At 38.4% G+C, this 23,384-nt stretch overlaps 2 protein-coding genes across 7 annotated transcripts in view; one reads left to right on the top strand and one right to left on the bottom strand.

The window, feature by feature from the left end:
• The window catches only part of LOC114666870 (RNA-binding protein Nova-1), a 171,638-nt gene extending 168,702 nt beyond the window's left edge, over positions 1-2,936 (top strand). For all 6 annotated transcript variants that reach the window (XM_028821904.2, XM_028821902.2, XM_028821903.2 and 3 more), the window contains one exon: positions 1,360-2,936. In XM_028821904.2, coding sequence (XP_028677737.1) covers positions 1,360-2,367 — 1,008 coding nt within the window. In that variant the 3' untranslated portion in view covers positions 2,368-2,936. The remainder of the gene's footprint in view (positions 1-1,359) is intronic.
• aqr (aquarius intron-binding spliceosomal factor) overlaps positions 1-23,384 on the bottom strand; it is an 869,120-nt gene that overhangs the window by 167,091 nt on the left and 678,645 nt on the right. The gene's annotated exons all lie outside the window — the stretch shown is intronic.

Consider the following 23,384-nt stretch of genomic DNA (forward strand, 5'->3'; position numbering starts at 1 on the left):
AATCTCACAAAATATTTGTCATATAACGAGAAACTGATGCGGCTATTAATAAATGACAGAAAGTACATAGTTAATGAGACACGTTATAATAGAAAATAAGGCACTCTAAGATAGTTCAATCGACCAGTTGATTAACTGATACTCCACCATTCTGTGGTAAGGCAGCTTTGTTTTCATCATGTTACACCAGTAGGGCACTCTGCTGCCTTCATAAGATTATGCCGTGCTATGGCGCTACATTTCCCCAGAGCCTCTGTCTAAGACAGCTCAACTTGCTGAATCTTCAAGAATGATGACAGCTAAGGTAGAATCGTAATTGAAATCCAAAACAAAAGAGTTATAGCTTAACCCAAGTGTAGTTTGGGTGCACACACTAAGCTACCTCAAATCTCACCCTCCCTTCATTTAACAAAGTTGCAGACGCATGTATCTGTTATACAAATCAACAGAACACTGTATGGGTCCCAAAGTATTGATGTTCCCATCATAATGTGAGCCACGTTTAGCTGAATTGCTTTGGGTGCAGTTAATCTACTGAGGGCACTCTGATTTAATGGTGCTGAGCAGTTATTCTCACTAGTGCGCTTCAGCCTTCATATCCTGCATATTTCAAAATAATAATGAGGCAGATGTTAAGAATCTCAACCCTATCGAGTGTTTGCTACCGAGCAGCCATGAGATGATTGAATGATGCGGTGCCTGATAATCTGCTGCTGCCCATACATGACACATGACATTTGTGCTTGTTTGGTTTTTTTTGACCAACTGTAACACAAAATTCCTATCTTTATTGTATGTTGACTGTTCAAGCCAGAATGGTCGGATTTCTGTCTAAGTGACACTTGCTTGTATTCCATGTAGATTTTTTTTTTTTCTTTTACATTTGTCTTCTGTATAAAACAACACGATTTTGGAGTGCTGAGTTACATAAATAGCTTTATTTCTTAACTTGTTTACTGTTATTTTCTTTATTCAGAAACACTGTTTTAATATGTATGTGCTTGCCAATTCCAACTTACATTTCATTTTTCTCAAACACCGGTTGTTTACACTGATTTTATTACTTGTTGTTATGTAATCCTTCCACCTTTGAAGTCAGTAAGTGGCGACTCCCACTTGTGTTTACTGTCCCACTTAGGGTTCTTACACCTGATGCACTCCGGATAGACTTCACCCTCTGCACCGGAACAAGTGGTGTAAGAATATGGATGGCTGGCTGGGTACAGCCATCAGCTGCCTTTTGTTAAATGTCACACATCAATAGAAATGTCTGAATTTTTACCATGACTTGACATTTGCAATATATGGCATCAAATTCATGTGTTTCTCTTCTTTTTCATTTTTTTCTCCTCTTCACAGGTAAAGATTATAGTTCCGAACAGTACAGCAGGTCTGATCATTGGAAAGGGTGGTGCAACTGTGAAAGCTATAATGGAACAGTCCGGGGCGTGGGTACAGCTCTCCCAGAAACCTGACGGGATTAACCTTCAAGAGAGGGTAGTCACAGTGAGTGGGGAACCAGAACAGAATCGCAAAGCTGTGGAACTCATCATTCAAAAGATACAAGAGGACCCCCAGAGTGGCAGCTGTCTGAATATTAGTTATGCCAACGTCACGGGCCCAGTGGCCAATTCTAACCCGACTGGATCTCCTTACGCCAACACTGCTGAAGTATTACCCACGGCTGCAGCTGCTGCAGGACTGCTTGGACACGCTAACCTTGCAGGAGTTGCAGCTTTCCCAGCCGTCCTGTCCGGCTTCACCGGGAACGACCTGGTTGCCATCACCTCTGCACTCAACACTTTAGCCAGCTACGGATATAACCTCAACACTTTAGGGTTGGGCTTAAGCCAGGCTGCCGCCACTGGTGCTCTGGCCGCAGCTGCGGCAAGCGCCAACCCAGCGGCAGCGGCAGCAGCCAACTTGCTAGCCACCTATGCGAGTGAAGCCTCTGCTAGCGGTAGCACTGCTGGGGGCACAGCTGGCACATTCGCATTAGGTAGCTTGGCAGCTGCCACTGCTGCTACTAATGGATATTTTGGTGCTGCTTCTCCTCTCGCAGCTAGTGCCATTTTGGGAACGGAGAAGACGACAGACGGATCAAAGGATGTAGTTGAAATCGCGGTGCCAGAAAACCTAGTCGGTGCAATCCTTGGGAAAGGAGGAAAAACGTTAGTAGAGTACCAGGAATTGACTGGTGCAAGGATACAGATTTCCAAAAAGGGCGAATTTGTACCTGGCACACGGAACCGGAAGGTGACGATTACAGGAACGCCAGCTGCTACGCAAGCTGCTCAGTATTTAATAACACAACGGATCACGTATGAGCAAGGAGTTCGGGCTGCTAACCCCCAAAAAGTGGGTTAATGCCAAAACTTTGTTTCTTTGAATCCCTCCTTTGCTGTTTTTAAGAAGGATGTACTGTATTTTGCAGAAGTGAAGTTTTTTTTTTTTTTGGTTAATATATATAATATGCAAATGAATGCGATTATGTTGAACATGTGTATATGTAAATAATGTGTTTTAACAGATGTTTCATAGAAGGAAATTTTTCTTGATCTGTTTTAGTTCTATACTTTGCTTGTGTATATTTGTCAGAATTGTTTCTAGTGTGAGGAAATCTTAGCCTGCCATTTTACCAGCATTATTGTAGTTATATATTAAAAAAAAAAAACAATTACTAATAATGATTGAATGTAGACAGGGGTATGCGTATAGTTTTCATTATCTGTTAAAATAGCAAATGCTAAAATAACTACTGTTAGTTAGGGGTCTGATTGGGGTTTTAGTGACCGAAAAATGAATGGAGTGAGGCCAAAGCACTGTCATGACAGTCTTACTTCTTGCGTAGGACTAGGAGTTCATATTTTCTGAAAAAAAAAAAAAAACTATATATCTATATATATATATATATATATATCTATATATCTATATATATATATATATATATATATATATATATATATATATATATATATATATATATACAGTATATATATTAAAGAAATTTAAAAAAGAAACAAAAAGCAATATAGTTGCAAAAGCACTGTAAACTATTTTAAGGTTAAAACTGTGGATATTGTAATGGTAAGTTTACAAACCAACAAAAGCACCTGTTCTCCATCTGAACTAGGCAATGGAAATAATGCTGCATGCTGGCCATGGCTCCATTCTTCACCATTTGTCTTTGGAAAAGTCCAACAGAAGTACTCATCCCCAGTGCCACCCTCCTGGGAGGTTTTGCATATTTGTTTTTTAAAGCACTAAATTCACTACTGATCCCATCGCCTGGCCAGTAGAACAGTCATTACTCCATGAACATCCTCACTGTCTAGACACATAGCAGCTGTTTATACAGTGTATTTGGGGGTTTTCTAAATCAGATGCTAATAATCGAAAAAAGTGAAAGTGCCAACTAAATGATAAAAGCTGATAAACATTGTTTTGATTACCTGCAACCGCCTGATGCAGTAGGTTGCATTTTAAGTGCTTATTCTTCAGTGTGTATAATTTGTTAACACTAGAAACATTATTAGTATTGTGAATGTAGATTTTACTGTGAAGCTCTCTGTGATTCTAGCTGTGTGCTCCAACATCGGAGTCTTTGCAGCATGGTGTTAGCAGCCAGTGCAGTTTATTCTACTCGGTAATTTGCATGTATGTGGAGCATTTTATGTCACCAGTCAGACAGTATTTTCCTGCATGCTTTTTAGAGGCAGTTTAACTCAAGAGGTAGTGCAATCTACCTTTCCCGAGCTTTTGAACAGGTCATTGTTCCTGAGACCCAACAACTCTTTGTCACCCTCTTCTGTACCTCTCCTGAGTGCCAACTGCCCAGGCCATTGACCCACCATCTGTTAACCTCTGAGTTTGCCCACTGCCGGCCACTCATAGGGGCATCCACCATATCCAAGCACCTCCTCATGCTGTGCATGCAGTCTTAAATTCAATGGACAAAAAAATAAAAAAATAAAAAAAAAAAATAAAAAAAATAAAAATAATAAAAAAAAAATTATAATAACATGCTGGCTACCTCTGGATCATCTGGCTGAGCAATTTTTAAAGAGAATTACTTCCCATCTCAACTTCAACCCATTGATTACGTCCATCCTGCCCAGCTAAATGGCATCCCAGCTGCTCCTTTTTGTGCAACCAATCAAAGAACAATGAGTGTTGATGCTCCACGTCTGAATTTCGTCCAGCTTCTTTCCGAACTGTGATCTTTGTCCTCATGAACTTTCCCTTTTGTTCATTGAACTATATGGACTCTTCATTTCATATTGATTTTTACTGTGCAATTTTGCTTTTGGACATTGAGAACTTGAAACAATTCCCTGATCACGCCCCTTTTCACTATTAATAATTCATTTTTTTATTTTATGTTTCTTGTTTTGTTTTGTTTTTTTGTTTTTTTTGTTCTTTTTTTTGTCAAATTGTAAGAGTAGAGCCATTTTTGAGTTTTCTAACATTGGATTGTTACTTCATTTAGATCTATCCGTCTCTAAATAATAATTTAGAGAATGATTAAAAGGGAATGATTTGCTTGTTTAATGAAAGAGAAAAGCTGTAGTAAATTGTGTTACTTGGTAATGACTATTTATCGTCAAAAATATTCTGTAGCTGTGCAAGTTTTGACAAATAGTGTATCTCGTGAAATCAGTGGTTAGCATTGCCGCTATTATATTTACTCATTTTATCATTATAAATGTGCTTAGTTCATCATGTAGCATCACTTGTCTCCCGTCTCATTTTTTCCTTGCATGTCACAAGTCTCAGATCATTTATAATACATTAACAGTAAATAATATCTGTAAAATTCTATCGCCATGCTGTCTGAAAGTCGGCAGTGAACAAAGCCATGGGGCCATTCCGTAGGCTGAGGAGGTGAAAACATGAGCAGTCTGATCAAATTGGGGACTTTTATTTCTGCACTTATTTTATTTTCCTTCATTTGATTTAATTTGATTGATTTAATTTATTTAGTTTCAATTCCTTATCCAGCCTCTCTTAAACAAAACCAAGATTTACTTAAAGCTTTAAAGCCCTGACTTGATAAACGTAAGAAATGCAGATTGGTTGCTCAGTGCATTTATTCATTTGGGGGTTAAGTGCATTAGAAATGAATGTTTAAAACGTTCAGTGAAAGCGAACAGAATGAAAGGGTACCTCTTGACTGGTGTGAGGAATAACACTTAAATTGTCAATAGAGCTGAAGGTATGGCACTTAATCACAGCTTAGACAATTAAAAACAGCATGGAAATGGGCCGCCATAGGCGTGCAGGGAAAAGCAATTTAAATGTTAGAGTGGAAAGAAAGCGGGGAGACTGCTTAAGATCCACTGGACAACAAGGATATGAATGGTAACTATTTATAGGCTCAAGTTGCCATATGGAGGCTGGTGAATGCACTGAATACGAATGACTTCAAGTCCTGCAACATTCTGTGTCTTTTAATGCATTCTGTTTCAGGGTCACTTTCAATCAATATTTCATTTACTTACTGAAATTGAATGGGCGCTCTGAGTCAGAGCGTGCTGTTTATCATACAGATTGGGCACCTCATTCTAGAGTCAAGATCTCGTCCTCAGTACTGGGAGCTGTCCTTTCAGCACCACAAAAATTACAATTAGATCTAATTGCGCACTTTCTCTTGCTTCATCACCGGGAGCTTCCCTGTCAGCTCTAGAGTCTGTTTCAAGGCGAGCTCCCCATTTTGAGTTACTTGTTTCGTTTGTTTATTTGTTTATTTCTTTCTTTCTTTTAAAACCACAGCCTTATAATTTGAAGATCCCTCCCTGCTGCCGTCGTCTCCCCACCCCCCACCTTCCCCACTTCTCCAGCACCATATATTTAATGTGGGATCCATTTCTCTCATTAACCCAAAGTCCAAAACAAGGACAACTCTAACCTTTTTAACGGCTCATTCCGATTCATTGCTCACAACAGGTCTAAGCTCTTTTCTGCTTATTTGATTCCTTTTCAGCTTCCCATCACATCTGTAACAACCCTTAAAAAGAAATTTGCCACGCAACCATGCACAAGGTTACTTTGCCGTTGAGTCAGACAGTTCCATCACATTCAGATGGTTAACAGAGGTCACAGCCTCTTGTATTATATTTATCTCGCTTTCTAAGAAAGCACTTTCAAATTAATGTTTACCTTAAGCTTGTGTAAACGGTGCTAAAGAGAAGCGGCTAAAGAGCCCGGGGTTTTTATTGCTTTCCTTTTCCTTTGGTTTCCTTGTTTTCTTTTCTTTTTTAAATTATGAGTTTGATTTTTATTGTTTTGTTTTGTCTATGGCTTTGAATGTACAAGATTTATTTTTTTACCTAAAATAAAAAGACGATGAAAGTATAAAGATGGTAGATTTTAGTAATTTTAACAATGCTTTGATTACTTATGTGCAGCAGTCTTGATTTTGTAGAAACTGTGAGGATTAAATAAGTGCTTTTGCAGATTAAGGAAAAAAAAATGCCTAAAATCGGATTTACATTTTATATTAATTGTATTTAGCAGATACAATGACAACAGAACCGCACTTGTAAAGTATGCAGTAAAAACATTGAATTGTATACTTTTGATGAATGTGTAATGTAAGTTCTACTTGATTTTTTCTTTTATTTTCTTTTTCTTTTTTTCTTTTCCTTTTTCTTTTATAAAGCCTAGATCGTTCACAGTTAAAGTTAATAATACTGAAGTTAGCCTTAAAAAGGAAAAAAAAAAAAAAATTGGCCAAAATTCATCCGGAGGAGTTCTTTTCATTCCAGTGGATTGATTCATTGAGTTATTTTGTTCTTCTTCCAGAAATTGATTGTAATAAGCAGCTAATTAGAAAGACGTCTGTGCCACATGGTTCTCTTGTTTTGCCAAAGGATTGCCTGATGCAGAATGAACTAAACTGCATTCTGAAGTCGTCCTGTTTGCACTTCTCTCAAGGATGGTTCATTTTTCTGGTGCAAAGTATGACTTGTGCTCTTTTTATCTAATTTAGCAATCTTGTACAAAATAAGGCAATACATAACAGTACAAAATGTATCAAATGAACTTTTATTTGCTTCGTTATGTTTTTTCTATGTATTTCTATTTATCATATGGATAGGTGAGTACATGCATTATAAAGACAAAGTAAAGTAAGGTCATTTTTTATTGTTTGGAAAAGAGCTTTTCACAAAATGGCTTAAATACTGATTTTTGTCTAAAAAGCTGTAAACTCAAACCAAGAACTCTTAGATGAGGATTGTTTGGAAGGTGCATTCAGAAATGTTTTCAAAACTAGACTACATACTGTCATATCTGCCAATAAACATTAGACTTAAAACAGCAGGAGAGGTTCAAGTAATGATAATCCTAAACTGGACAATTGGGAACTTTCTCCCCTCTCTGCACCGAACGTTAAACCCTTGACAGACTGAAAAAGTCTTCCAGAGAAGACAATAATTTGGCCTTACAAGTCGACTGCATTTCGTCCTAGCAATGATTATTTATTATTATTTTTAAATATTGATTTTGATTTTCCATTGGTGTATTGCACACAACACATGTTCCTCTGATTTTAGGGTTATGTTTTGTTCAGATTGTTTAAAGGTAAGGGTCAAGAATAAAATTACATTGTATTATAGTAACAGAGTCAAACAGAAATAAATAAAGCAATCTCAAGGGTGAACATCATTAATGGACTTTTTCATCAAGACTACTGGTCATTCAGAGTGCCTCATGTGTTTCTCTTATGATTGATTTTTTTTTAATACCCTATTGCAATTGGCTCTTCATTTAGAAACTATTAATCTATAACTCAGTGAAGCAAAACTCCTTAGAGCAGGACAACAGCAGGTTCTGAATAAAAGAGTCACCTCAATTGCTTGTTTGTTTCTGTAGCAGGATTTTCCAGACGTTAATTTAGCCTTTGCCAGCTTCCCCACCTTTGGTGATATTACAGAAAAGGACAGCAACATTTGTCAATATACCTTAATGGTGATGTAGCTAGATCATTTTCTTATACCCCTGAATCTATTCAGAGGCCTGTGACAATGAGCTTATATACACAGTTAAAATATAATTATACACACACACTTACTGTAGGCCTATCAACACTTAATTGAAGGGTTTTAAGGACATTATAAATAATGAGAAAAAAATGACTTTTGGTGGTTGTATAATAATGTATTTTCAATAAAATTAATCTAGAAACATTTCCGCCATGCAGCATATTGGTCTTAACAGTCAACATTAAAACAACATTACATGGAACAGCAATAATAAGTAGCACTCTAATTAATAAACGTGTTACTGTAAAAGAGAAGACAAAGACGATGACAGCACTCATGGGTTCTTGACACAAATTTTCTGTTTAGAACTTGCGACACATTTGAAGCCCTTAAATAACTTCCAGATATCACTCCATATACTGTAATTGCCTAAGAGTTGGTTTGTAATAATATTCATTTATAGGTGATTTGCAAATAAAAAAATGAAAAATGCAAAGTATGTCATAGATGAAGTCAGAATGTGAAACACCAAAAGCCATTCAAACATACTTCTACACATCTCATGACTGAGCAATGAAAGAACTAGATTCAGACATTTTAAAATAACTTCCCAACCAAGTAAATTATTTATCCAATACCAAATACTTTGGAGCAACAAAGAAAATTGGTGGCACTTTAAATGCATATTTAATGTCTGTTTCTATTTTGAAATAATTAACCAATGAATTGTAACTATTGGTATTACTGGTTACTGGGTTTGAACCCTGCTTCTGGCGACGGTCAGCTTCTCATCTTCCTCTTTTCGAGTGGATTTTCTTTCAGTTACTCTAAGCCTATCCCCTTCCTCAATACAAAAACCAATATGTGTGCATTAGTGTTTGCAAAGCGGCGTGAATGTTGGTGCGACTGCATAAGTGGGCTCACATAATGAACTGGTATCGCTCCTAGGGTTGGTTTCTGCTGTGTGCTCACTGCTGCTGCACCAATAACTCTAAAGCAGGTTTGAGAATGTTACATAATGCAGATTATTTTTCATTTAGGAGACTCTTTTACTCAAGGTGACTTACAAACACCCATATACAGTGGTTTCAGAAAGTGTTGTGATACTTTCAGTTTCTGCATACTTTATTCTTTTGTAGACTTAATTTAAAATGGGTGAATTTGCCATTTTTGTACATCACTCTACACTCAATAACCCATAATGACAAAGTGAAAACGTTTTCAGAAAAGCTTGCAAATCTATTAAAAATCAAACTGAACTTTCTCAAAGAAGTATTCAGTCCTTTAATTCAGTACATAGTAGAAGCCTCTCTGTCAGCAATTACAGTTTTGTGTGTTCATTGGTAAGTCTATAGAAGATTTTCACACCTGGATTTGAGCAGTTTATCCTATTCTTCCTGGTATATCCTCTCCTCAAGCTCCATTAGATTGGACAGAAGCTTCTGTAAACTGCCATCTTCAGGTCTATCCACATGTGTTTTCTGGAATTCTTTGGGTGGGCCACTCAAGGACACTCAGAGACATGTTCTGAAGCCATTCCAGCTTTGTCTTGGTTGTATACTTTGGGTCATTGTCGTGCTGAAAAATTAGGCATCATGCACTCTCGCGCAGGTTTTCTTCAAAAATCTCTCTGCATTTAACTTCAATTGTTCTTCACTCAATTCTGACCAGTCTCCCTGTCCTTGCATCCCCAATGCAAGACACTGCCACCACCATGCTTCACTGTAGGGATTAGATTAGGAAGGTAATGAGCTGTGCCTGGTCTTGGTCTTACTCAGTGCTTGGAGCTCTGCCCAAAGAATTGAGTTTTTGTCACAGCAGACCAGAGTCCTTTAAATGCTCTTCAGAAAACTCCAAGTGGACTGTTGTATGTCTTTTATTCAAAAGTAGCCTCCACCTATCCACACGTCTAATAGATGGAGTACTGCTAAAGTGGACATCCTTCCAACAGGTTCTCCCATCTCAGCAAAGGACTTCTTTTAGAATGACCATTGCTTAGAAGGCTTCAGAAATTATTTTCTACCCTTGACCTGATCTGTACTTAGCCACAATTTGATCATGGAGGTCTGCAGAGAGTTCCTCGGACTATGAATTGTGGGAACTTTTATACATTGGTGTATTCCTTTTCCGATGTCCAGTCACTTCAGTTTGCAACAGGTGAACAATAATCATGTTCTAGACAAGTTGCAAGTTTAACTAAAGCACACAAGAAGCACCTTTATTACAATTTGAAGTACCATAGTAAAAGGTTTAAATGCTAATTGGAAGCAGAGATTTCAGTTTTTGATTTTTAATAGATTTTCAAACCATTCAGAAAATAAATTTTCACTTTGTCATTATGGGTTACAAAGTGTAGATTGAAGGAAAGAAAATGGAAAATGTATCCAATTAAAATAAAATCTAAAACATTAGTATTACTTTCTGAATCCATTGTACATGTAACACAATGTGGGCATTTGGGAATGAGAAGAAGATGAATAAGAAGAACAGCATTTCAAGGATGAGATGATAAATTAGTGCTAAAGCAAAAGCAGAACGATAGAAAGCCTAACCAGTCCCAAGGCGTTTTGTGAATGGGGGAACTTCAGAAGGCATTGGGAGCAGTGCAGAGGTTTGATCCACAACATAGGGGTATGCGGAGAAAACAGCGTACATTTTATTATGTCTGGAGGCTACAGGTTTAACGTTCCTTTAAATTTTATGGTGTAACTCTCTTACATAACAATGCTTATAATCCAGTTTCTGGGCATCCTCAGCTATGGGGTTCAGTATATAAATTTTTGACTCTTTTATTCTAATTTGTCCTTAATGTTTCACATCTAAATGCATCCCTGGAATCCCCACTGTATAAAATTTTGAGTGTCTTTAAGGGAAAAAAGAATGCACAATTGGCATCTATTTAACATTTTTATATTAAATTATTTAAAAGTAAAATATCTGCATTAAAACAGCACCTACGTATACGAAGTACTCAGCAAATATACTGTAGTTAAATTGAAAAAATAAGCTAGTAGACAGTGGAAACAGCTGCAAACTGGCATTTATTTTGAAGCAAACCATAGTACGGCTCCACTTAACCACCATCCACAGCATCTACCATCAGTTTCTAAATCCAAAAAGTGTATGCTAGTTCTAAACCAGTCACATACAAGCATGATGCTTTAAAGGTGGGAGGTGACCTTCTGTCCAATAAGAGAAAATCCAGGGTTTACATGACACATCAGCAAAATAAACTCAACTTGCACCAATGTTGCCAGGTGCATGGTATTTTTGATCGATTTCCAAGAGGGAAAAAAGGGTTTTTGTAGACTGCATTTTTGGGCTTCTTTTGGAAAAACAATGTGGAATTTTGGGCCTTTCAAAAATAAAAATGACATCACTATGGTTGTGCTAAGCTCAGTTTTCATACCATTATAAATTTTGGGACTGAAATTGCAAAAAATAAAAAACACAATACAATACAAAGCCCCAGCCACTCCCTCATCTGGGTAAAGGTTTGGGTCCTTAATCTATCTAACAGGCACATTGTCATCATCTAAACCTTACTCAATACAACAAGTGGATATAGTGGGTCTGTGTAGTTACAGGTTAAAGTACACGCAAACACGAAACAAAATGAAAGGCTTTTAAAATGACTAAACAGCTCAAGGACTCGGTTAGAGAAATAGTAAGGTATAGAAAAAGAAAGAAAAAAAATAACTTGTTAGTTAGTTCCAGCGCCACTTAGTAAGGCGGCTAGATATTCAACGAGATGCTATAAAAAATGGGATAAGGACAAAATAAAGTTACAGAAATATCTTGAGTTTTAATTGAAAAATAAAACTGCCAACATGTTAAAATACTTGCAACATTAAGGAATTTTAGCACATAGTAATTTTTCATGAAGTAGCTGGCTTTTATGTGAAGGCAGTAACTGCAGTAAAGGTAAGCAATAACCAGTAGATTTATAGGGTCCTTACTGTCTACCGTTTAGACTACGGTGAAACTCTTACTTGCCTGTGCTAATCAACATGCAACATACCACCACTCTGTGCATATAAATGCATTGTAAGGCTGCAGTCTCATTGTAGGAGAGAAATTCAAAAGCGTACTCTGGAGCATCTCTGTGTTTTAGTACTGTATACGGATACAAAACAGGTGACACTACTGTCTCTTTCAGCTAAGCTGCTTTTGGGCTACTTTTACTCTGTCCTTCACAAAGCAAACACCCAGAACTAAAATACAAATCCAGCAGCATTGACAAGTGACAGTGCAGCTCTGTCAGGTTATATATACATTTTCAAGGCTAAAGTTATCAAACAAATACATCCAAACAAATGTCTTATTATTTCAGTGTCACCTTAGTTACATGCAAAAATATAATGCAGGGTTAAAATAAATGCCACTTTTAGTTTATTTTAGAGTATTTCTCTATCCCTGTACAGGTTATTATAATGTGTCCACTTATCTGTGTCCTTTATCAATCTGAGTCGAGCGAGTCCACAGATTCTTCTAATAATTTCATCCTCTCAGTACTCCATTGTTAAACTGAGCAGGGAAAAGCCTGTAAACACAGCAAGTACATTTGTCTTTTAAAACTAAGTGAAATAAATTCTTCAACATAATCTAATCAAATATTAAAACATGAACTTGCCCATCCCTTCCACAAACCTTTTACACTCTGACTACTTTTTTCATCCCTTTTCAAGTCATCACACAATGTACTTATCGCAAAATGCAACTCATGCTGTGATTCAGGCTTCACAAACAATGCTCCCACAACATGCACGTTTAATAAAAGAAATGTACTGCATGATTAGTGTTACTTACTATACTGGTCTGCACCAAAATTCTCCCAAGCAAAACAAAATCAGTGCACTTTTTAGATTTACGTGTAATGAATCCATTTCTCTACCACAAACCAAGTGAGACATCGGATTAATCATAAAGTGTATTTTTTTTAAAAAAATGTCTATTTTTAAAAAATAAGTTATGTTTGATTAATGGCTTGAATGGCTTGTTCAAGCTCAGAATATTATATATTCTGTGTTAAAAATGTCAGTCTTCCTCATTGTTAACATTAGTTAAACTGGAAACAATCCAAAATCAAATATTTGCTACAAATTGTTTGCTATCAATCAGTATGTTATTGTCTCTTTTCATTCCTTCAAAATAGCCAGGAATTTGTATTTACTACCTAGAACACAAAAAGTTGTTGTTTAATTTTTTTCTTTCAGACATATGCAAGGTTGGGTTGATCCATCCATTGTCTTGACCAGGTAACAGGTAAGCAAATGGTAAAAGAATACGCAACCTTCCTTTATTGAGACAGCAAACGTCACTGCCTTTAACAGATTTTTCAGAGGGGTAGATAGAAAGGAAGTGGAGGGGAAACCCACTTGCGAACCAAACCCTCCCTTTCACTCCCCAGGTTCAGTAACACCTCACAGTGAAGGTCTTTTTATTTTTAAAGTTGTGCTTTTGTAGAAGTGAATACAAAATTTCAGGCAAATACAAAGGCAGAAAACTACGAGAAACTAATTGAGGAGTTTCTCTCTTCTTTGCTTGCACTTGAAAGCAACAGGTCTTTAAAAATCCATTTCCTACACTCTCAAGAACATGGGAGAGAGGTTCCAACCGCACAGCGCTCAAATGGACGAGACGTTAAAGTGGAAAGCAGAGTGAGTCTATGTTAGCAGACATCTGCTGGTCGTTCTACCATGAAACACCTTCAGAGGATTATAAGAGGGGAAAAAAAACTACCAAGTGTCTACTTTTTGTAAGTAATAAATATATTTAAACCAATTATAAGTGTCATTTATAATTTTTAAGATTACTTTTTCTAAAAAATTCTCAAATATAGCCTTTTCCCCATTTTAAATCCTTGTCTCTCAAAAGCTGGATGAATGTGATACAGCAATTCCGTTACCAGATTTGGATTCAGCACCCCCAAATCTGTAAGAATGATTAAAATGTTTGACGGGGGCAAAAAAAAAAAGTAATTTTAGATAGTCATAAAGCAAAACTGCAAAATATATTCTAGTCAGTGTGCAATTACACAGGTTTTGGCATATGGTTCAGTAAGCTTTATCTTTTGTACTAAAATAAAAATTATACAATCTGTGAACTGCGGTAACACAAGACAAGTTGAATATTGATTAACACATTCAAGTAACTTCACTGTACTCAATACACATGACAAAATGACCCTATCAACATATAATATAAAGTTACCACAGTGCAAAACCCTCCGCATTTAAAAGTATCTTTTTGTTTTCTGGGTTAACTTCAATCTTTGCTTTAACAATGGCTGTTCTTTCATTTCTTTGCATGAATGCCTTACTAGTCCTTAGATGTACTGTAGGCCCTGACTGGGTCTGTGAAGAACACACAGAGTTTTGATTTCCTTTAAATAAAATCGAGAGTGCGAACACTCGGCCTGAAGCGGAGACCCCTTGGCTGTGACAATACCCCCCGCAGCTGAAATCAAGCAGTCGCTATAGACGTAACAGGGACACACACACATACGGTACGAGTTGACCAGAAAAGCAATTGGTCTGGCTTGCACTGTGCTACGGAGGACTTCTTTGGCGAGCGATATAAGATGCACTGCCGTAAACGGTATCATTAAATGCGGGGTCGATGTCACGGGCACACGCCTCACATCGGTGCTGGCACAGCCTGCGTTTGAGTAAATCGTGAGGACGGCCGGATTACGATGGCAGGTGTGTGTGCCTCGAAGGTCCCAACAGAACTCGATTTTAAAACCAGCTCGTGGATGAGATACACAATTTTAGCGTGTGTGCGAAACACTGAACCGGCTGTCCATGCCCACTTTTACGAACGGTATCGTCCGTGTTGTGCGCCGACATCTTCAATCCATTCGACGAAAGCGAATAACGGCCCTTCCGAAGGGCACTCGCTTTATCCTGATGTACTTTACTTCTTCTTCTACGTACTTCTTTACTGCTTTCAATCAGATTGTAAAATCCCATAATGCTCGGTAACAAAGGCTACATTTCTTACAGACAGTATTTGGGATCGTGAATTTCGGTACAACGAAATGTTGTTTCCTATCTGCTCTCTTCGTAAGCTCGCGCCCTTAGCATCACTCCTCCCTCCCGCCTGCCTCGCTGGGGGTGCGACGCGTACTCGTTCAAACACGACGTAACTTTTAAGTGCTCACTTTACCGTTTCAGAATGTATTAACATAGTAATAACCTCGCAATCACCAGACGTTGGTTTACATTCACTCTTTTTCTTTCAAAGGAACCCTTACCTTACCCTGGTCTATTTAATCCCGGTACTCGAAGGCTGCACGGCCGCTGCTCTTTCCTTTTTTTTCTTTTGCGCGCGTCTCCTTTTGCTTGTGTTTGCGGCTGCGCAGGAGTCTTCGCGGTTCTTTTGCCGCTCACTCGCGAAACTTCCAGGAAGTTCCATCTCCTCCAATGGCAGGCACGCTAGTTTTATCTCTCTCTCTCTCTCATACAGTATATATATACAGTACTAGCCGACGCCTGCCGTAGCATACTTAGCAACAGGAACTCGCACAACCCCTAACCAAAACTGATTGTTATGAGACAAGTTAACAAGAATCTCACAGATTAAAAACACAGAGATGAAGGAGTGTGAGTCGGGTGGCATTGCCTCGGTCCTCCATGAGAGAAGAAATTCCAGTCGTAGCATACGGCGGTGTAAGAATAGGAACGGAAAACGGTGAGAAAGGAATTCAGAAATCAAGAAGAAATAAATACTTCTTGAAAGACGCAGTGTGCTTGTAGAATTTCCAGCCAAGCAGGTTTACACGTGAAAGTGATAAATAAATCAGGCTTTCCGAATTTACGTACTATGGCCATGGTATCCTGATGCTTTTGTTGCATGCATCTTGGTTTTCCTGAGATGTGGACGGTAATATGATCATTTTGTCTACACGTACGTTGTTATTTTCAGCGTTTGCTTGCAGTGCGTCTGATAGTTCGACGCGCAGATCTTGTTGATGTAATCGGAGATCGTTGAGACGCGCGCCCTCAGTTTTAACATACGCATCTACCACTTAATGTTGGAATTGTTTGCCGCTGGAGTGCAAAATACTAAAAGTATTCCTCATTGCGAATCTGTACGTGGAAAATTGGCATTGAGTAAGCCTTATTCGCTTGGCGCTTCTTTTATCGGGAACATGTTGTAAATCTTTGTGCCAGCCAATGTCTCCATAAGGGAATAAAAGTGTGTAAACTACAGGATCGCAATTCATATTGAGCGTGGAAATCTGTTTACAGGAGTGGCCTCTGGGATGAATGCAAATGTCCGCCATCTTCTCCGATGAAAATCGCTGCAATGTCGGGGCATTGTATCGTCTAAATCCTGCCTAGGGTGTTCCTTGAAAACCATTCGTACAGATGCTGTTGGATTGGACTGAGCGATTTCATGCATGTGTTTGTATGATTTAGCGAAGGGGTTGATGGTTCTGAGCATGGAATCTAGCTGGAGAAGTACATTTTCGCTGCATGCAGAGTTTGCTTTGTTTTGTAAGCGTACTTCAGTAGCTTGTGCTGTGTCAAAAACATACAGCTGTCCATATCCTGGAGAGGTAGAAGTGTTAGCGTATACTGGAGAGATTTGGTGATAAATGTGCCCGTGTATTTTAAAACAGTGTGGTCCGTGGCCAGGAGGTTGAGTTATCTGTGCACCCATTGAAGCAAACGCTAGAGAAGAGTTGTATTCTCAAATGTGTTCACAATAATTTTTAGCTTCTGATGTTTGCTGTGTAAGAAGCTGTTGTAAAGACACAGGTGGCTCCCGCAAAGGTGGTTAAGCTACTTTACCGTTGTGGCAGCACCTCGAGTACTTGTTGGATGAATTACGCTCAGCAGGCCAGTATAGTGCATGACATGGAAGACGACGAGTAGGAATCGAGAAATGCCGTGTGGGCAGGACTGGTTTTGAAGTGGAAGCAGGTCAAACCACAAGAGAAATATATATAAGATATATGTGTAGTGCTAGGGTGTTGTACCGTGTTAGCCATTATGAATGTAGAGAAAAGCCAAGCAAAATGACACCTTTTATTGGCTAACTAGAAAGATTACAATATGCAAGCTTTCGAGGCAACTCAGGCCCCTTCTTCAGGCAAGATGTAATCAATTACATCTTGCCTGAAGAAGGGGCCTGAGTTGCCTCGAAAGCTTGCATAAGATATATGTGTATATAATAATAATAATAATAATAAATTTTATTTATATTGCACTTTATATTTTAGCAATCCCAAAGTGCTACAGAGTAAAAATAGAATAATAAAATAAAAAAGAACAGAAGAGTCTATAAAATACTTTAACAAAATGACTTTCTAAAAAGATGAGTTTTTAGGTTTCGCTTAAAGGCCTCAGTCGACTGTGGGGCTCTCAGGTAATCAGGGAGGGCATTCCACAGCCTCGGCGCCACCGATGAAAACGCCCTGTCACCCATGCTGCTGAGCTTAGTTCTGGGGACTTGAAGAGTGTTAGTGAGTACAGAGCGGAGGGAATGTAAGGAGTTATGGGGGGTAAGGAGTTCCTGTAGATAAGGGGGGACCCAAAAATAACGACAATTATTTTTCTGGAGGCTGGCGGGTGGTTAGTTCCGACGTTTACCGCTAGGTGCGTGTACTGCACTGCCTTCTGCTGCGTTTCTCAACCTTTAAGTATTTGCGACCCAAGTTTTCATAACAGTTTTAATTGCGCTCCCCTAAGGTTTTTTTGAAAGGAGCCCACTAATACCAATTTGTTCTTTTTTAATTAATAATATATCATAGATGCATATTTTATTATACCTACTTAACTTTTTAACGACATTTATCTAACTCTGTATTTATTTTTCTAGTATCGGAATGTAGTTTAAGTTAATTTGTTTTGGTTTCAATAGATGTATTTTTCATATTTTCGATTCTTGTTTTCTTTTTATCACATCTTCGCACCCCTTTTTGTTACTTCGCACCCCCCTAGGTGGGCCCACCCCACAGATTGAGAACCGCTGGCCTTCTGCATCATTTGGCCAAGCGGTGTCCCTGGGGAAAGGTCTGTAATGTCCGTGTAATTTTTTACTTGAGCCTCTGCCACTTTCTTCGTCGATTTTGTGATGGCAGACTTTAAAGAATAATGTGTTTGCATCAGGTTCTGTTTCATTTTGGGGAAAACAGCAGCAGAAGCTGAGACAATGCTTTGAGAAGCTTTTAAAGAAGAAGCTTCAAGCCAGGCAACAGTTTTTACTTTAAAGTTCTCATGCGATTGCGTGATGCTGTGCGGAGAAAACGACTCAAATTGTGGAGATCAGGCGAGTGGCTTCTGCATCACGACAACATTCCAGGCCACACAGTACTGAGTGTGCGGCAGTTTCTCAAGATCAACGGGATGACAACAACACCCCCAACCCCACCCCACACATTTTTCTCTCTTGCACCCTGCGATTTTTTCTTTATTTCCAAGAATGAAGAGGGACCTTAAAGCATTGTCAGGATGTAGTGGAGGTCAAGTAGCAAACAAGGGAGGCTTTGAAGGCCATCACTTTGCAAGAGTTTCAGAGCAGACTGGAAATAGTGGTGGGACAAGTGTATTGTGTCTCAGGGAGAGTATTTTGAGGATGATTAAATTTTGGAAATGTTCAGAAAAATGCATGATTTAAAAAAAAATCTTGTTATTTTTTGGGTCCTCCCTTGTATTTATATATATGAAATGTGTGTGTGTGTGTGTGTGTGTGTGTGTGTGTGTGTGTGGACAGGTCCTTTATGCACGATTGTATTTTTTTCTTTTAGTTGAGTTCCCGTGGGTTACACAGGCACACAGACGAAGTGATTTGGCAGAATGAAGTAGCATAGGGACCCCGCACTAGGGATGGCTGATGATGCTGAATTTGATTTGAATGCCACACCAAGTAACACCAAGAATAATGTCCCGATACCGAAGCTTTTAAAAAGTTGCCATGTATAATTTCTATCAGGTGTTTATGGTTTTGAATTTTTTAGCATGGATCCAGATTATTAACAAATGTCTTAAGTACAGTATTAGAAATTGCCTGGTGGTCCCTCACAATCTTTTTTTCCCAGCTTTCTTGTAATCACTTTAAGTCTTTGAGTGCTGTGAAGTAAAACCAAAAAAAAAATTATAGCACGTGTAGATTTTATAGTGGCTTGTAAAAGTCTTCACACCCCCTTCATTTTGGGCACACTTTATTGCGTTGAAGGTTAAAGTTGACATGTTTACCCATCAAATCTAAACTCTGTAATCCACAATGACAAAATGAAAACATGCTCTTAAAAGGTTTCCAAAGTTATTAAAAATCAAAAACTGAAATCTGTCATTCCTCGAAGTATTCAGACCCTTAATTCAATACTTTGTAGAAGAAGCCCATTGGCGCCATTTTCAGCTTCAAGCAGTCTGTTGAATGCTCATCATGATATGACAGGCTAAATCCAGACAATTGAAGAGGAGGAGGAAGAGGACATTTTGTGATTTTTGGCATACAGTAGGAGGTAAACATCAGTTTTCCTCTCAATCCCTAACCTCCCCTTCCCTCAACACTTGCTATAGCAGTTGTGGAAAAGCATCCATTTTGTAGACTTTAAGAAACAAAACTGCACACTTTGGCTTGATTGGAACTTCACGTGGAACCTCCCCCCCCTCAGCCATTGTTTTGACAGGATTGACGACTTCATGGCTACCGAAAGGGAAGTGGTATGTAGTGCACCGCGGTGGCTGGAGTAAAAGGGGTTTTTGGAGTTATCTGCTACTTGTTTTGGAACAGTTTTGGTACCTGTACTGAGGTCCCAAAGTTGGTATTGATACCCAAGTCAAAAGTTTAGTACCAAATCAACACTACTCTGGAGCAGGTTTTTTTTTTTTCCAAGTCTCTGTATTTGTCTGCTTTCATCCTTCCCTTCGTTTTGATCAGCCTCCCTGTCCCTGCCACTGAGAATCACCCCCATAGAATGATGCTGCCACCACCATGTTTTACAGTAGGAATGGTATTAGGGCAGGTAATGAGCAGTGCCTGGTCTTCACCATTAATAGTGCTTGGAGTCATAAGACCAGAGACGCTTCCGTCTGTCCTCTCTACTGTAAACACCTGATTGATGGAGTGCTGCTGGGATAGCTGTTCTTCTGACATTTCAGCAGATGACTTCTGAAGCTCTATTAGAGTGACCAATGAGTTCTTGGTCATCTCCCTAACCAATGTCGTTCCTGCCCAGTTACTCAGATTGGTCTGACAGTCAGCTCTAGGAAGAGTCCTGGTGGTTTCAAACCTTTTCCGTTTTATAATTCTTGTGCCTTTCAAAATGATGTTCAGTCATTTCACTTTGCCACTGGTAGATTCCAATCAAGTTCTACACACATCTCATGTAGAATTAAAGCAAACAGGATTATCTGGACACAGTTTGGAGGGTCACAGTAAAGGGTCTGAATTCTTCTAGGAATGAGAGATTTCAGTTTTTGTTTTTTAGTAAATTTTCAAACCTTTCTGAAAACATGTTGTCACTTTGTCTTTATGGGTTTTTGAGTGTAGATTGTTGGGCACAAATATAAAACGTATCCATTTAAAATGAAACACCATAAAGTGTGCAGAAAGGGCTGAAAACTTTTCGAATCCACCATATTTAGGCAGTAGAATTTGTACAGTAGAATTCCTACATTATGAAAAGAAAAAAAGTCCAGAAGAGAGCATCTCAGCTGATTCCAGGACTAAGAGGTCTGAGTTATGAGGAGAGACACTGAAGGAGTTAACCCTTTTCAGTTTAAGAAAACAGCAATTAGGAGGTGACTTGGCTGAACTGTCTAAAATTATCAGAGGCACTCACACAGCAGATCGCAGGTCGTACCTTAAAGCGACTTTTTCAACAGAGCCTGGGGACGTGGTTGGAAGCTTTTCAAGGGAAAATTTGTCACAAATCTTAAAAACGTTTTTCTTCACAGCCAAGGATTTTGAAGAACATTGCAGGGCCAATTGGTCCACCGTCTCAACCAGAAACAGGCACAAAGACAATTTTACAGATGTTGCAAATAATGTTATAATGTTATAAACAATAATATTAAGAATATGATAGAAGTTTGAAACAAAATGTTTAAGAAGACAAAGCTGAGGGCTCTTAGAAACATTTTAATATGAAGTTAAATGACTTACTGTATTTTGCGCAACGTCTGGTGGGACCCGTGCCCCTCTGCAAGAACTCCACTTATACTTTTAAAAGTCTCTATGTGTAGTTTCTATCAAGCATTTATGGTTTTAAATTTTTGTGATGTGGATCCAGAGTTTAGATCCTCTGTCTTCTATGCTAGTTATTACCTGGAGGTCCCTCACAATCATTTCCTCCAGGTGCCTTATAACTTCTACAGCTCTTTGAGAGTCATCTATTAAAAATGAAATCTTATGTACAGGCTAAGTTACACGTTCAATGCAAAGTTTTTATACAGACAGTGTAACTTATACAATACAACCTAAATGAATTCAACTAGGCAACTACCAACAATTACTAGACATGTAAAGTGTGTTATTTAAAGAATATATGAAGAGTTTCATTTGAAAAAAGCATCATGCATCTCTGATCAAAATGGCATCTAATTAGAGTAAAATGATGGCTGAATGATGGCATAAGAGTCAAAAATGCTGTGGATAATCTCTGACGCTGTTAGAAACCAGAGATCCACACTTTCAAAACAAGTGTGTTACAGACATGCTGCATGTTCCACATCAAATGTAATACAAGGTGTATATAATACATTCAGAAACTGCTTAGCTATATCATCTGTTTCACAAATCTAATTATTCTGTTAACCGTCTATCTCTGTAATGCTGTGAGCCTTAAGAAATACCTTTTATTTTTTCTTTCTTAGATTAGATTTTCATTATTAACCTTCAAGAGAAATTTGATGCATACGGTGACAGAAAAAACAAAGCTACACGCCAGTGTCGTCGGACCTACATTTTTGGGGCTCTGAAGCTTGAACGGTTGTGGGGGCCCCTTCTCAACCAGAAACAAGTCTTCTTCTTCTTCTTCAGGGGGCATTGTCCGACAGCAGGTCACCAGAATTGTTTTTGTTTATATTTCACCGCCATATCTCAGATTTTATTTAAAGCTGCTGTACATGATCATCTCACATATCAAAGTCACTGATGTGAATAAACGTTTCCTATGCCTTATAGTTTTTGAGTTATGAAGGAGTGACAATTAGGGAAATGTTATATACGTGCAATGATAAAATAAAACATAGAAAAGCCCACAGTTCATATAATCTTTTATTTTATACACCTTTGAGAAATAAATAAAAAGTTACTGAAATGTCTTTTACAAAAACTGCAAGCAACGAAATATGCTTTCATTTCTTCAGCTAAGCAGAAGATAAATAATTCAAATAAAAATTTAATTTCTATCATATTTTATTACATCGCCAATTCCAAAAAAGTTGGGATGCTGTGTAAAATGTAAATAAAAACAGAATGCAATGATTTGCAAATCTCATAAGTCCATATTTTATTCGCAGTAGGACACATCAAATGCTGAAAGTGAGACATTTTACTATTTCATGAAGAATATCAGCTCATTCTGAATTTGATAGCAGCAACACGTCTCAAAAAAGACGGGGACAGGGGCAACAAAAGGCTGGAAAAGTAAGTGGTATTAAAAGAAACAGCTGGAGGAACATTTTGCAACTTCTGCGGTTAATTGTCAACAGGTCAGTAACACAGATTGGGTATAACAAGAGCATCGTAGAGAGGCAGCGTCTCTCAGAAGTAAAGATGGGCAGAGGTTCATCAATCTGCACAAAACTGAATGATGGATTCATTTCAGAATAATTTTCCTCAATGTAAAATTTTGAAGACTTTGAATATCTCATCATCAACAGTACATAATATCATCAAAAGATTATGAGAATCTGCAGAAATCTCTGTGCACAAGGGACAAGGCCGAAATTCAATATTGGATGCCCATGATCTTCGGGCCTTCAGGTGGCACTGAATTAAAAACAGGCCTGATTCTGCCTTGGAAAGCACTGCCTGCATCAGCTGTGGTCACACACAAGTCTCTCATCTCACAGTAGTAAGAGATGTTAGGAGCACACGCTGATACAGCGCATTGCCGCACCCACCACATGACAAACCACCTCAGGATCCCAGATTAGGACCCGAGTACAGCCGTGCAATGGGTGACACCTCAGCACCACACTAGTTCAGATGGAATGGAACCAATGTGAGTTTTTTTAGGGTGGCCGGAGTGCCAGATTTGCCACCAATCAAACCTTTATAAATGATCAATTGTGTAACCCCAGTCTGAGTTTCTTGGGCCTTGCAGAGCACTTACGGAGTTTCAGGACCCTCCATTCTGCAGCTTGACGGCTCTGAAAATGACATCTTTGAATTCTTTTAATTCCTTGGAAAACAGAACCAGATTCAAACATCTCT

This window comes from Erpetoichthys calabaricus, chromosome 16, assembly GCF_900747795.2.
Source record: "Erpetoichthys calabaricus chromosome 16, fErpCal1.3, whole genome shotgun sequence".
Taxonomy (NCBI): domain Eukaryota; kingdom Metazoa; phylum Chordata; class Cladistia; order Polypteriformes; family Polypteridae; genus Erpetoichthys; species Erpetoichthys calabaricus.